Raw genomic sequence first — 15,404 nt, 5'->3', positions numbered from 1 at the left:
CCCTATACTATTTTTCAATGTTGACATATCTTGAAGTCATCCAGTATTCATATCCAGTATTAATTTAAGATTGGGTGATCGGGCGGTGTAATTGTTAAGCCACTCGCCTTTCACCTAGCTGGCCGGGTTCGATCCCAGTCACGGACGTGTAAAGGTCAGGGGTCACATTCCCGATCACGTGGGTTTTCTCCGTGCACTCTGTTTTCTTGCCACTTTAAGATACCCCGTGCGGTTACATCTGGGCTACCGAAAGTGATTTGTATAATTTGCAATCGATGTAAAATAAATAAATGATAAATAAAGTTTATTGATTTATTTATCTAGGAATATGATTCAAATGGTTTAAACATGTTTTGAATTGAAATACAACGTCTACTTTCCCGATTGGTTGCACGGTCCTTTAACCTAGAAACGAGGCATTTTATTAGTTTAATTAAACGTATTTATTGTCAAAACTTATGACAAGAGATTGGGTACAAGTTACGTTGTGTTACAATTTAACACAGACCCTTTCCCAAAATACAACAAAGGGAATGCATATATATATATACGTGTGACTTAGAGTGAGAAATTAATGAAACAAATTTTTGACTTTTAACTATTTCATTGTCCAGTATTCACTATAATTTATTATATAACTTATGTGTGTTATTCTTTCCTTTTTTATTCTTTATAAAATATATTTCGGTGATGTAGTACTTTAATATAAATCTTTAGATAGAAAAAGTATTCATTATTATCACCTCTGCCTTAACCTATAAATCACTACAATGAATTCCAATTAAAAAAAATGAAAACATTCATGATATCGCTTTGCTATACATTTATTCAACATTTTATCATTTGAACAAACAAATCACATTCTATGCATTTGAAAACGATTCATTAGAGAAATACATTTGTGAAATATGACAAACCTGTGAATAATAATGACGCGATCGTCAAGGTTGTGATCATTGGTGGCAAGAGAATAATTGAATACAATATATATAATATAACTATCTGGGGTCATTCGAAAACAAAATGTCTGGTGATTTTCAGTGGAATCAACTCGCAGATAAAGGTAATTTAGTAAATAAAGTGGTTTTGATTGTGTCTTCTTTTTTCAGCCTTGTATAGAATGGATCGCAAAGTTGAGTGGTTTAATTGGTCTTTATTTTTAGTTTTATTAAATCTATTTGTTTATGGCAATGCTAAGGGTTTGACTTATGTAAGCAATGAGAAACACACATAAAGTTTTCAGAATCTGACCCAGTGCTCGAACTCGTATCTTGCAGATATTGCATTGCAGCTTGTCGACCCTAACTTGCTGAACATGTCCTGAAATCAGGGAATACCACTATGCAGTAATAACAATTCACGTACCATTTGATGCTCGATAATGTTTGTGCGGGACTAGTATTTCCAGTGGTGATGGTATGTAACTCTTTATATTTCCATTGCCAGTGCAAAGTACCAATATGTTGCTACTACACGAAATGTATAATGATTTCCAATATTAGATTTTACAGTTAGGCTCTGGCGTACTAGTACCTTTATCAGAGTTCAAGAGTTCACGAAAATACTGGGTTTAAGTCAGTGTGAGAATTGGATATGCTAGAACATCCAATTTATATTACATACCAATGCATGTCAAAATATGACAACCAATTTTTAAATAATCTTTACAATGAAATGACGTAAGCGCTACATTCCATCACTAGTCCCGCACACACGTTATTAGGTATTATTGGATACGTGAATGATATCTACTTGCTTGCTTGCTCCTAATGCTATTTTTAGTTTCGTAACATTATCAATACGTTCGATATATCATGTATATATAAGTATAAGTAAGGTAATGCGATTCAAGTAATTGTCACATTATCATTCTTTAAATTTCATTTAAATACGTCCTTTTGATAGCCAGGGGCATGTAAGGACGGCCTCCAATGTATGCGTTGTATTGAGCGAATGAAGTGCGAGTATTTTTTGGGAGATAGCGGTATATCCGTGCTGTGTCTTCTTGTATTGTGGAACTCTTGTCCTTTTTATGTTCTATATCAGTGAAGTATGTCGCCGAAGACACCAGGCATCACAACCCAACCGGTCACATAGTACTGACAACGGCCAAAGCAGCCCTCCTTCTCCTTGTATGCTGAGCGCAAGATACTAAATTTTGTCGCATGATAATGTTCTTTTTGTTATCATCATTTTGTCACTTTATTATTATTTGATATTGTCCTCATATTGTCACTTATTATTTGATATTGTCCTCATATTGTCACTTATTATTTGATATTGTCCTCATATTGTCACTTATTCTTTGATATTGTCCTCATATTGTCACTTATTATTTGATATTGTCCTCATATTGTCACTTATTATTTGATATTGTCCTCATATTGTCACTTATTATTTGATATTGTCCTCATATTGTCACTTATTATTTGATATTGTCCTCATATTGTCACTTATTATTTGATATTGTCCTCATATTGTCACTTATTCTTTGATATTGTCCTCATATTGTCACTTATTATTTGATATTGTCCTCATTTTGTCACTTATTCTTTGATATTGTCCTCATATTGTCACTTATTATTTGATATTGTCCTCATTTTGTCACTTATTATTTGATATTGTCCTCATATTGTCACTTATTATTTGATATTGTCCTCATTTGTCACTTATTTGTTGCTTTGAATATTGTCCTCATATTGTCACTTATTATTTGATATTGTCCTCATATTGTCACTTATTTTTGATATTGTCCTCATATTGTCACTTATTATTTGATATTGTCCTCATTTTGTCACTTATTTTTGATATTGTCCTCATATTGTCACTTATTATTTGATATTGTCCTCATTTTGTCACTTATTATTTGATATTGTCCTCATTTTGTCACTTATTCTTTGATATTGTCCTCATATTGTCACTTATTCTTTGATATTGTCCTCATTTTGTCACTTATTATTTGATATTGTCCTCATTTTGTCACTTATTCTTTGATATTGTCCTCATATTGTCACTTATTATTTGATATCGTCCTCATTTTGTCACTTATTCTTTGATATTGTCCTCATTTTGTCACTTATTCTTTGATATTACTCTCATTTTGTCACTTTATTATTCTTTGTGTACCCCTCATTTTGTCATTTTTTTTCTTTGTGTAGCCCCCATTTTGTCAATCTATTATTCTTTGATATTGTCCTTATTTTGTCACTTTATTATTCTTTGTTATTGTCTCCATTTGGTCACTTTATTATTCTTTGATATTGTCCTCATTTTATCACTTTGTTATTCTTTGACCTGACAATGATATCTGATGTATATTACTTGATGAAGTCAATTGTCATTGGGTGTATTAGATATACAATAATCGTGACATATTAGAATTGACCACTTAATGTTCCATTCCATAAACAAAATGTGTTTTTAAACCTCACTGCTTCGAGTCAAGCAGCATTTGAATGGCTGTGGTACGGACGGGACTATAAGTGTTCTTCATAGGGATTTAAATGTCAGAAATGAAGCATCATCGGGGGAGAGATTCGGGGAAAACTTATTTATTAATAAGACGGAGATAAAGACAACAAATTTAGTCACATAGCTAACAACATTGGAATGAAGACAAAAGGCCCTGGTTTCTCGTCCTACCCTTGGGGCCCGCGTCGGTTTGGCGCGCACGTGTATTGGCTGTTATGAATGTGTAAATACGCATGTATCAGCAGTGGTACGAAAAGTACACGTTCTCCGGGGAGACATTAATCTGGTGGTGCTATCCGTACTTTTAATATGGAATAAGAGCTCCTAGCAATGACACATGGAACCTCAGATATCGTAATAGAACGCTGTTTTAGATTCAACAGTGGCTGATTACAACAGAATCAATATCAAGCTATCTTTATGAATATCAATCCATGTTTAACAAGTAAACAATGTATACAGTACCATAACTAACGGTGCTGACGAGTGATTTCACGTGTTATCAATTAGAGTTGTGCTTCACTATCGGTATCTTAATTTCAAAAGTTCAAGTCACCCATCAGCACCACTAAAGGTTATAGATTAACGGCGTATAAAACAGTTTTAAAATCGACGACATCATGTGAGATCAATTGATGAATGAAACTTTTATTGACAAATATATGGTTTTCTTTCCTGGCTTTCCAAAGAAAAGATTGTGACAATTTTTAGAGTGCAATCATTTTCATTCTAAATTGGTCAAAGCATTTGCTATGGCAAAATTATTCAGGAGAAGTAGTATTGAAGATATTCAGGAATTTATTTGTGTAGTAGCATGATGTCAAAATATGCCAGAAAGTGATTTTTGTTTTCAAATCGCGTAAATTATTTAGAATAAAGAAAAGAACGGAGGCTTTCACTATGAAATGTTTTCTTGGTGCTTAATGCTTGCAAATCAGATAAACCATTACAGAACTCTAAAATATTCATTGTATTGATTGACAAACCCAGTAGACCACTGATACAATAATAGCCAGAAGATTGATGCAATATGTATGATTATTAAATTGGTCATATCCTCGCCAGGACATATTGAATACTGAGCGATGTGATGCGCTTTGTGTGTACTAAAACGCCCTGAAAACCTGCAGTAATAAGAGCCTGAGGCATATACAGTGCCTATCAAAACAAATATACATTAAGGTTTGAAATTGGAAATATTTCAAAATGAAATAACTGTAACCATAATCAATAAAATAATAGAGATTGCGTAGGAACAATAAAACATAAAGCAAGAAGTTCTGATGCACAAATTGAGTTTTAGAAAAAAATCACTGCTATTATTTTTTAATTGCATCGGAATGTAGAATTAACTGCCTAAGGGATACATTTAACGTAGAGTACCTCTATCTCTGATCGACAACCGATCAGGGCTTTTTTCTACAGTTTTCTATTATGAATAAAATGTATTTAACAGAACGTTTTGTTAGAGCTTATACATAAAATCTCTAAATAATACATATATCAATCGGTAGTTGATTACGCATAAAAGTAACCTCAATACTACTAACCTGCTAAATAACTCGCTCTAAAACTAGGATACTACAATTTACGAGGTTCTAAATGTATGGTTTTGTAACACACTTCTACCGTACCTAAAATAGTGTCATCCTCGATACTCCAGAAGTTACAATAACTGAAGTTATATCCATCCCTGGAAATTTCTCATAGTAAAACTGAAAGCAGTTCAGAAGAAAAATCTGACAAATCACAGACCTGCAAAGATTTCTTTTGAAGATTACAGAGAGAGCGACACCCACCTTCAAAGCCACATAGTCACAGTTTACCGTTATATTGACTAAATTACCTGTTCTTTTTTGTTGCCTCCAGTTTTACTATATAAGATAGTTCAGAGGTGGATATAACGTCAGTAATAGTAAATCCTGGAGTATCGAGCATGGAATAATGTATGTCAGTACTTGGTACCGACATATCCCCTGCAAATCAGTATGAGAATCTTGTCATCGTGACCAAAGCCAATAAATCATTATTTACATATTCATAATGCTGAGTCGAAAGTTGGGACAGTGAAAACCGGAAGCTTTTCAAACAGGGCATAAACTCAAATAAGTCTAAAATCGCGGTTCGTGACCCTTTTTGAAATATAGACTGCTTTCACAAACAACATATATTTTACAATGGCTGCTTTTGGTTAACCTGTATTTTCTTTCGCCATATGCATTGACAAATACCAAACCAATCTCTAAAAGCTGTTTTGTGATATTCCGATGGCGATGTGATATGTGATAGTAGAGTGATAGATATATAACGCTGTAAATGTTACCTTCTCGACCGATAAACCATTCTCTCGTTATCTGAAGTCATATTTCACGTTGCTAAGAGAAATTAAAATTGATATTGCTTCGTTTACGATCAATATGAATCATAACTTGCTCATGAAACATTCATCTCTAGCACAAGATTGTTTTTATGGACGGAAGTGAATTTGAAACTGCCAACATGTTCATGTTCATTTGTGAACAATTTGTCTCTGTAAAGTGATCATTATATCTCAGTTTTAAAGTAAAAAGTCTTTGTCATTAATATGCATGTAATTATTCAACATATAATGATATTAAGTGCTTTACGGCATATTCATTAAAATTTGTTCACAGGAACGTAAATTATACTTGTCACGGAAAGTTATGAAAATACAAATTAACGGTGTTAGTTTTATCGTATTTAATGAAAAACGACAGCTCGAAATATGACAGCAATGTCAAAAAAAACAAAATAATAGAATATCTCAGCGATATATTGTGAGGGATAAACCATGGTGATTAGTTTACATCCGGTTTTGTGTCCTCTAAACCGGAAATAGTCATCGGCATCTCGGTAGGATGCTGGTCATGCGCAAAACGTTTATAATTGTGTGTGTCTATGCCATGAAAAACATTAAAATGACTCAGACTAGGATAAACAAGCAATAAATTTAACAGCTCGTCGTCAACAAAATCAACAGAGAGCCATCCTTGATGATTTCCTGAAATAGCTGTGGTTTAATGGTGATCAGACTGCCCGTGAAATGCAATTTGGTTCGGTGGTAGGACAGCATTTCCAGGAAGTAAAGAAGATTCGTACAGATCAGATGCCTGAGTCTATCAATACTAATTGACAGCACGTCTCCCTCGATTTAGCCGTATCATCTTCTTGCATTCTCAAATCGTTTTAGCTACTCGAACAAACTTACGAACCGACAACGTGCCACTATTACCATTCCTAGAGTTGTCGTCTTTATTGTAATCAGTGCAGAGTTTTGTTAACACCGTATCTCCTTTAGCTATCCTAAAATTGTCTTCTTTTTATTGTAATCAGAGGATACTTTTGTTAAGGTTTCTTTATATGGAATTTTCCATCAAAGCGAACAAATCTCAGAATTTCAGGAAAGTCTCTTATGGGGTTAATGTTTAAATTGATGACTCGAAATCTGTGATGAAAATTGTCAATTCGGAAAACTAGAATAGATAAACACCTTCACATAAATTCAATTGTAGTTTTTACATTGAAGTTAAATGATTTCATGCTATGTCTTAATCATGACAGCGATTAACGTTTCTGTACGAAAAAGTTCATATGTATGATTTCTGAATGAATAGTTTGTAAACTCGATCGTGCCGGACATTGAACTTTAAAGACATTTTAACTAAGTTTCACTTAGGAGGATTTTCAGGGAATGATAATAATGCTTTGAAGCTTCCTTCCCATTTTCCTACAATATCAGTGCGGATTTAGGCGTTTTATCGATAGGAAAAGCTCTACCTCACCCATTAACTTATAGACACAGTTGATAATCATATTGTGAGCTTTTCTCTGCATCAGTTATTTTTATGTTGATATCATTAATCAATGAGTAGCCTTTCATCGCTAAGTAGGGATAAATTGTGTGATTTCAAGTAAAACATGACATTACAATATCTGGACCGTGAAGAAAAGAAATGAATCAACTAAAGCTGGTCTCAATAGTCACTATCAATAGTCACTATCAATAGTCACTATCAATAGCCACTATCAATAACCACTATCAATAGTCACTATCAATAGCCACTATCAATAGACACTATCAATAGTCACTATCAATAGTCACTATCAATAGTCACTATCAATAGTCACTATCAATAGTCACTATCAATAGACACTATCAATAGTCACTATCAATAGTCACTATCAATAGTCACTATCAATAGTCACTATCAATAGTCACTATCAATAGTCACTATCAATAGTCACTATCAATAGTCACTATCAATAGTCACTATCAATAGCCACTATCAATAGACACTATCAATAGTCACTATCAATAGTCCCTTCATTGAATATTATACATATATTGAAATATATGGAAAATTGCTGATTTTAAAATACTTTTTTTTTAAATGAAAATTTGTAAAATGAGTCATTCCATTCGAATTCTATAATGCTGTTGTGTAGGGTTACTTGATTCCTTACTTAAGGGAATGTTAATTAAAATGAGCGTATGTAAAGTAAAATATTGATTTACAAAGTCAGTATCAGTAACAACTTATTTAGGGGAAAACTTTATACGTTATGTCTGTTGAGTAATTTCCATTGAAGCTAAGATCTGTACAATAAAGGATTCTGAAATGAAACTGAGCGTAGCCAATGATAAGATAGGACACTTACAATAACTATATGGACCGACATCAAGGGTACTGTAGCTAGGTATGACATAACTCGCACCATTAAGTTATCATCCTCACGCCTTTATACTGAAACAATTTACAGACGTGAGCTGACCAAGTGAAGATGACGGCCTCACTCTGTAAACCGCTCCATTACGTTTTGACAGAAGATATCGCGCGTCGTCCAGTGACATCTATAGGAAAACCATGTTAGAACTCTTTAATGTAGTATTGTCTGTGTAACCACGGGGCCTGAAGGAGTTCGGCTTGTCCTGCTTCTGTTAGCACAGGGCGTAATACCATACCTGTCTCGTGGGTCATAAAAGTTAATAAATCTCCGAAACAAAAATGGCTGCAGGCCAGAGTGGCATGACCTTCTTTGACCTTAGGCGGTCAGCAGGTTATACCACATGAGGTTGTGTTAGTGTTGATGTACCAGATTTAGAAGATCTTCCGAAAGTATTTTGGAATAAATTGTTTCTCTTTTTTTCTATTTCACATTGTGAGTATTGTTCGAAATTATTCAGTTCATCATTGAAATGGTCAATCCATACAGCCCTGCTAATATGGTAGAATTTTGCAATATGTCATAATATTTCCCATACGTTTCTTTTACACGATTTAGTTAAATCTATACAAATTGTAAAGAATCGGTGGTTGCTTACGATTTGTGTACAGCACCAGACAGACGTGCGTTTATCAGTATAATAAATCTTCGCAGTTTGTCGATGTCAAAATGTTAAAAAAATGAATTGATAAATAAAATGATGAATTCTTTATTCCTTATTGAATATCATTAATTATTACTATTTTTCTTAGGGTCGATTCTGTTTTTAAACAATGGATATAAAATTTCTCGATAAATACTTTATTGTGCCCAATTTTTATATAGTATTTACACCATGCGGTTTATAACTACCACAACAATACAATGTAATACACAAAATACACAATGCTACACACTGTTATGAGTCTAGTTTCAGAAAATACCTCACAAGATAATTTCACTGGAATAGCGGCATAGTTATCACATCACCTGTTGTATATTTCATGAAGAAAGATTACAAAAGAATGTTGAGTGTTATAATTTTATTATCATACAAATTCAAAAAGGCAAAATTTATATACATGTAGCTCATATATACTTAAGTTTTACAGCACCATTGATAATCAGCCTTACTTTAATAAAAGTTATAAATAATAGCACAGCTTATGATTAATGTACTATGCATTATCACAAATCTTATATATATATATATATATACATATTTATACATCGGATCATTGCCCTATTATTTACATTATAACGTTTCATCGTCCCAGCCGTGTGTGTTTATCTCTCTTTTATATATGAGGGTAATTTAAACAAGAGGTCAGTATCTGTAAACCAACTTATTTTTATATCTAACGACTTAGTTTTCGTTCTCACCCTTACAAATTTTTTCATGGCGATTTTCATGTGGCACAAAAATAGTGACGGCGATTAATTTTAACGAGTTCTGCCCGGCCATGAAATATACAACAATTTACACAAAATAATTCACGTACATGTACTGATATATGTGTTTTATAAATCAAATTATCGCAAATCTATTATAAAAAAATGACGATCTCGTGTCTTTCTTCCTTTTTTGTTTCCATACAAGGACAAACATCTCTTGCCATAATGGTCATTCTTAATAGTGTGTATTATCCAATGACGACTTTCTGTTGTAGCATGCGACCAATAAAATGAGTTATAAAAATACACACCACAAACTCCGATACACATGTATAATATTACAAACAAATTAAGATATATGTTTCATATTGCACATTAAGTTAAGTGTTTTAAGCAAAATCACAACCTCGTAAACCAGGGTAATCATATATTAAAATAATTTTACATAGTAGCTATGGTAACCATGTATAAATATCTCCATTGTTCATACTATTGAACATCATATTATAAATTAAAATGAAATATACCCCAGTGCATGTGAACCAATATTTTGTCACGTTATTTTCTATTTACACTGTAAATCTTGTTTTTTATTTTAAAACTAACACCGTGCAATGTGAATGCAAACAATGTTGAAAGAACTTTATCTGACACTATATATCAAGCAATTCTGTTCATGAATTTCAATATGACAATGAATAACAACGAGGCACGCATTTCCTATGTTTCTCTTAAAGCTTTATCAAATCGATTGGCAAGATAATGCAAAGGACATCAATTAGAAAAAATAATATCTGATATGCTGTACAATTACAAACAAACGAAGAGAAAGGGAATAGTAGCTGGTGTCATAGAATACTGGAAATATGTGTAATAATGTTTATGTAAATTAATCAATATAAAAAAGGAAATTAAACAGAAACACCAAACAGGCCAGACTGTTCGGTGTGTATCGAATTTGATAGAGAAGAAGTAGAAGGCCTATCATAAACACTTAATTACATACCAAGACATATCGATACATCTGATTACAATGGACATGACATAGTAATACACTTACTGCTTATATCAGAAATGTTAAATAAGTATATACAATATATTACATTGATTCAGTTATTTTTTTCATGAATTTTCATAGAAATCATATTACATCGACTACATTAAAACATTGAAGTTATCTCCAATTTTCCAACTTCAAAGTCTCGTCGGTTTTACTGAAAACATATAGAGTTGATCTTTTAGCCGTCTTTCTCAGTAAATTTGCATCTGAACCCACCTAGAGAGTCTAACACCTTTCTGGACCCACCTAGAGAGTATAATACCTTTCTGGATCCACCTAGAGAGTCTAACACCTTTCTGGACCCACCTAGAGAGTCTAAAACCTTCCTGGATCCACCTAGAGAGTCTAACACCTCTTTGGGCCCACCTAGATAGTCTAACACCTTTCTGAACCCACCTAGAGAGTCTAACACGATTTTTGACCCACCTAGAGAGTCTAACACCTTTCTGGACCCACCTAGAGAGTCTAACACCTGTCTCCTACAATCCACCTCTTATTTATAATTTTGTTTTATATATTCTGTGTATTGTACCTATACAACCTAAGATATTATAATCCATCGTGTTAAGCCATGTGGCCAGGATTTGACTCGCTCTAGCCTGTCTGTGAAATATCATTTACCCTATCATGACGCCTCGAGTGTTTACCTTTATGATAAATGGCGTAGTTTCTGACTATCTTGTCTCGGTGCATTCCGTGCAAATATCAAGCATGGATTATATCATCAAAAAGATGGCATAGATTAGGTGTAATTACTTCCTAATGGTGGTGTACATTGTACAGTTTGAACTTTTATACATAAATGAATGATCCGGTATGATTACACCGTATTCTAAATATACCGTAACCTTTAGTCACAAAACATAATGTGTAAATGAAGCAGTATTTTACAATACTATTAATCATTTTGAAAGGTTCTCAAAATATTTTAAAGCATAATCTACGAAAGGAGCAAAAGTTAATTCCACATTTGAATATTCTAAAATTAGCAGAATATTACGTAACATATGGTCCCAAATGTGTATTTATCAACCTATATCTTACAACACGTCTCTCAATTGTTACGAATGAATCACAGTATAAATATCGGTGTTTTAAATGCTACAAAGGACACATTATCTTTCTTGTATTTTCTCAGTGTTATTTACAACAAAAACCTTATTTTGTTTTTAATACAATTAATGGATAGGGTCTGTTAAACTTTATGACTTTATTTTAGCGTTTTCATCATTATTTTGCTATTTATAATGTTTCTGGGCAAGGCATTGACGATTAGACTAACCTATATAATTTCTTATATCATTCTCCCATTACACCACGAAAAATGAGTTTTAACTAAGTTGCATCCGACAGGTTTATGCAGTTTGTCAAGGTCGTTATTTTCTATACCTAAAGCCCCTCTCATGTTTTACAATTAATTATGACAGTCTTACTGTATTTCAGTGAAGGGCGGGTTTTAGTATGGTATTGCCAGTGGCTGGTCATCTCTGAACATGAAGATAGCGGAAACTAGCCAAACATAAATAACCACACACCAATACAGTACAGTCATATGTTTGGATTACTCAAACATCAGGTGTTACTAACAATGAATTTAGTTTAAATAATAAATCACCTTCGGGGAATACGATTAGTTATCAGGAAGACACTATACCCATGTTTATAAAGAACAAAGTCAGTATTTGTATTACAATACACATGACGTAAACATGAGGTATATTACAATTATATGTATACACAGCACCTGGGCCCAGTTTTATGAATATTCCTTACCTTAACGAAGATTTATCCAAAGGAAAACTTTACATAATGTTAGGGCGGAAATCGAAATTTATGAACAGCCCTAGCTTATATTTGCTTTTCTCTGAAGAAAATCATAAGAAATTTAATTTAAAGACTATTCCTAAAACTAGAGTCTGATAGGATCTTGGTAGATGCGTTAACAAATCCATATATAGGCATGCAGGTATCAGTTATGCATATCCCTTAGGGTTCAGTCGAGACAACGGAACATGAACATAGGAACCCGCATTTTCACATCTGTCACGAGCAATATCTAAACATAATATCATACAGATATAGAAGATGGCGTAATTGACCTGCTGCCTGCCCATATTTTCATATTAACTGTAAATGTCAACTTTTAATTCGACTTTAAGACACCTAAATCCAGGTATCATACGGAAATAAAATTTTTGAAGGCACTGTCCGCCCTTGAAAACAACCATCTTTATTGCTTTTAGATTCCACCTGCATATCTATAAAGTCCTATCTGTTTATTAATATCCCTCTCCAGCTAATTTTGAATGTGTCCTGAGAATACGTGATGTTGACCTTTAGGGGTCATGACCCCACGATCCCTGAAGGGATGCGATGCTATCGTCATAAGCCTAATATATATGATACATCGTGGCTAATTTAATTGGACAAGTGACTAGACAGTCAGATAAGATTATAAGATTACTATATTCCCTGTCTCGTGTCATCCTTAAAGAGTCATATAATGGTCCGGATTGGTGAATGGTTTGTTGGCCTGATCAGGACAATATATACTTAACATGACCGAAATCTTCAACGAAAACTATATTAAGTAATAGAGTCCAGAACATCACCATATTCCATGATATACCTTTGTACAATATACTAGTAACTTGGCGCCACTTTCTAATTAAAATCTTAACGATAACTTGCATTTTACTGAACAGCATTACTTTGGATGCCAAAACCAGTGAAGAGAAAGTGTCATGTCATCTCAGCGGCAAACTGTTGACGGATTTTTTTCAACGTTTTCAACTCACATTCGTTCTGACAATGCAATATAGACTGTTCATGTCATGGGAAGTTCAAATCGATACTTATATATCATGTCACATAACAAAACTACAAAGCACACACTTCATTGTGATATCCGTGTAGAATCCTGCTGCCGTACGTCCTTAATATACCATGTACTATAATGATAGGGCTCTACTATCAATAAAGAAAATCATGGGGAGGAAGTGTTGTCCGGTGTTGTTTGGTTTTTACAGTAATATCCTCATGATCCCCTTCCCCCTCTGTTGCATCCATTATTTCAGAAAACAAATCAAGCGTTTCTTTCGTTGACAGCACGCGCTCCTGACCTCGAGAGCCGCCATAGCGGTCATCCTCACCCGCGTTTTCTCCCGCCCTTTCCATGACGCTATTGTACAGTCGTCTGCGCTGTGTGTTTGCCAAGAAATCTATCTCGATCACTCGTGTGACGACGGCCTGGCTTTTCCTCCAAACGTTGAATTCTTTGTCTATTGGTGTGTATCTCTCAGCCGTGACCGTTATGGTGATGTAAGCCTTCCCGCCACGCATAACCAAGTCGATATTCTCGTTCACGGAATCAAAATTGTTGGCGCCCTCTTGCGTTGAACTTCCGTCTGCGTGCATAAATCGAGCGTCGCCGTAAATGTCCTCATTGTGGTGTTGCACGTCTATATGTTGACGAATGTCCTTTACGTCGATGTTTGAGAGTTTAGAGAGTAGAAGCTGACTTGTCAAATGTTGTCTTCCTGCTGCCGGCTGGTCTCTTTGGACTGAAAGTATACAAAATCACCATCATGTTAGATATTATGAAAGTTATTATCCATGAAGTATGAATCATACACACGTTTTTATGGGATGATGTAGTGACATTTGACCGGTATTGTATTTGACCTTGTAATTTAATAGCATCTGTTTCTTTAAATTGGCTATTTCAGATCACTTTAACTCACTCATTAAAGTGGAAATGCTGAGGGATTTTGATTAGAGGCATTTCAGTTTAGACCATATTCTAGCGATCAAACTGAAAAAACATATTAACAAAAGATAGTGACAATTCATATATGAAAAGTGTTTTAGTGCATTTGAAACACTAGATATACAAAGTAATGGTTGACATCTTTGGTATTTCTGTCATTCTAATCAATAATCAATCTATGAGAGTGCAATTATATATTATAAAATAACACCGACGTATCGCGTAACCCTTACACACTGAAATGTCACATTGCAGATGTCACTGACGTAACTGACTAGTACCCTTATATGCAGCGGATAGACTGGTCGTGTTTACTGGTCGTTCTGTTTAGTCTAAAGTACATGAAGATCGGTCAGGTCATGCAGGCGACATAATAACTACCATAGAAACTTCAGCCAAATGGCAAACTCAAAGTCAAGTATTGAAAGACAACCTCTGTAAGCATGCGTGTAACATCAACGTGAAACTACAAAAAGTAGTTACAAGTATGCGCACTTTCCAGAAGACATCAAACATTCGTAACGTGTTGTTTCTTGATGAACACGGAATGGTGAGAAATAAATTCTATTAGAACCCCTTAATTGTTTACGTTTAGTTAGCACTTAATGTTCAATTAGAAGGAACGCGGAAGGCGCCAAATGCCGTGGGCGAGGTTCCGCTCAGGAAACACTTCGCATCGGGTCTAAAATTAGTTAGAACAGTTAATTTCAGCACTTCGTCTCTTCTAAATGGATTAGAGCGTGCTACTGTAATATACAATCGTTCTGAGTATCAATCGAAGAAAGGGATGTTCATCCAAAGCTACACGAATGTAAAAATATGTATTGAAATAGCTGAAAACCATGTAAAATAATTTTTAAAAAAATGACATACGGACATTATGGGTGGAAAAACAACGGCGGAAGTTAACAAAATGAAATAACGTGAATTAGAATTGGCATGAGCAAATGACAAAGTCGCAATTCCAAGACAATTGACAAAGAC

General features: G+C 34.1%; 1 protein-coding gene across 2 annotated transcripts in view; it reads right to left on the bottom strand.

Moving 5' to 3' along the window:
• Positions 1-9,002: 9,002 nt before the first annotated feature.
• The window catches only part of LOC138327883 (uncharacterized), a 39,332-nt gene continuing 32,930 nt past the window's right edge, over positions 9,003-15,404 (bottom strand). For both annotated transcript variants that reach the window (XM_069274328.1, XM_069274327.1), the window contains one exon: positions 9,003-14,214. In XM_069274328.1, coding sequence (XP_069130429.1) covers positions 13,625-14,214 — 590 coding nt within the window. In that variant the 3' untranslated portion in view covers positions 9,003-13,624. The remainder of the gene's footprint in view (positions 14,215-15,404) is intronic.

Source organism: Argopecten irradians, chromosome 7 (genome assembly GCF_041381155.1).
Source record: "Argopecten irradians isolate NY chromosome 7, Ai_NY, whole genome shotgun sequence".
Lineage (NCBI taxonomy): Eukaryota > Metazoa > Mollusca > Bivalvia > Pectinida > Pectinidae > Argopecten > Argopecten irradians.
Note: the sequence above shows the minus strand (reverse complement) of the source record. Positions and strands in the feature narration are given on the sequence as shown.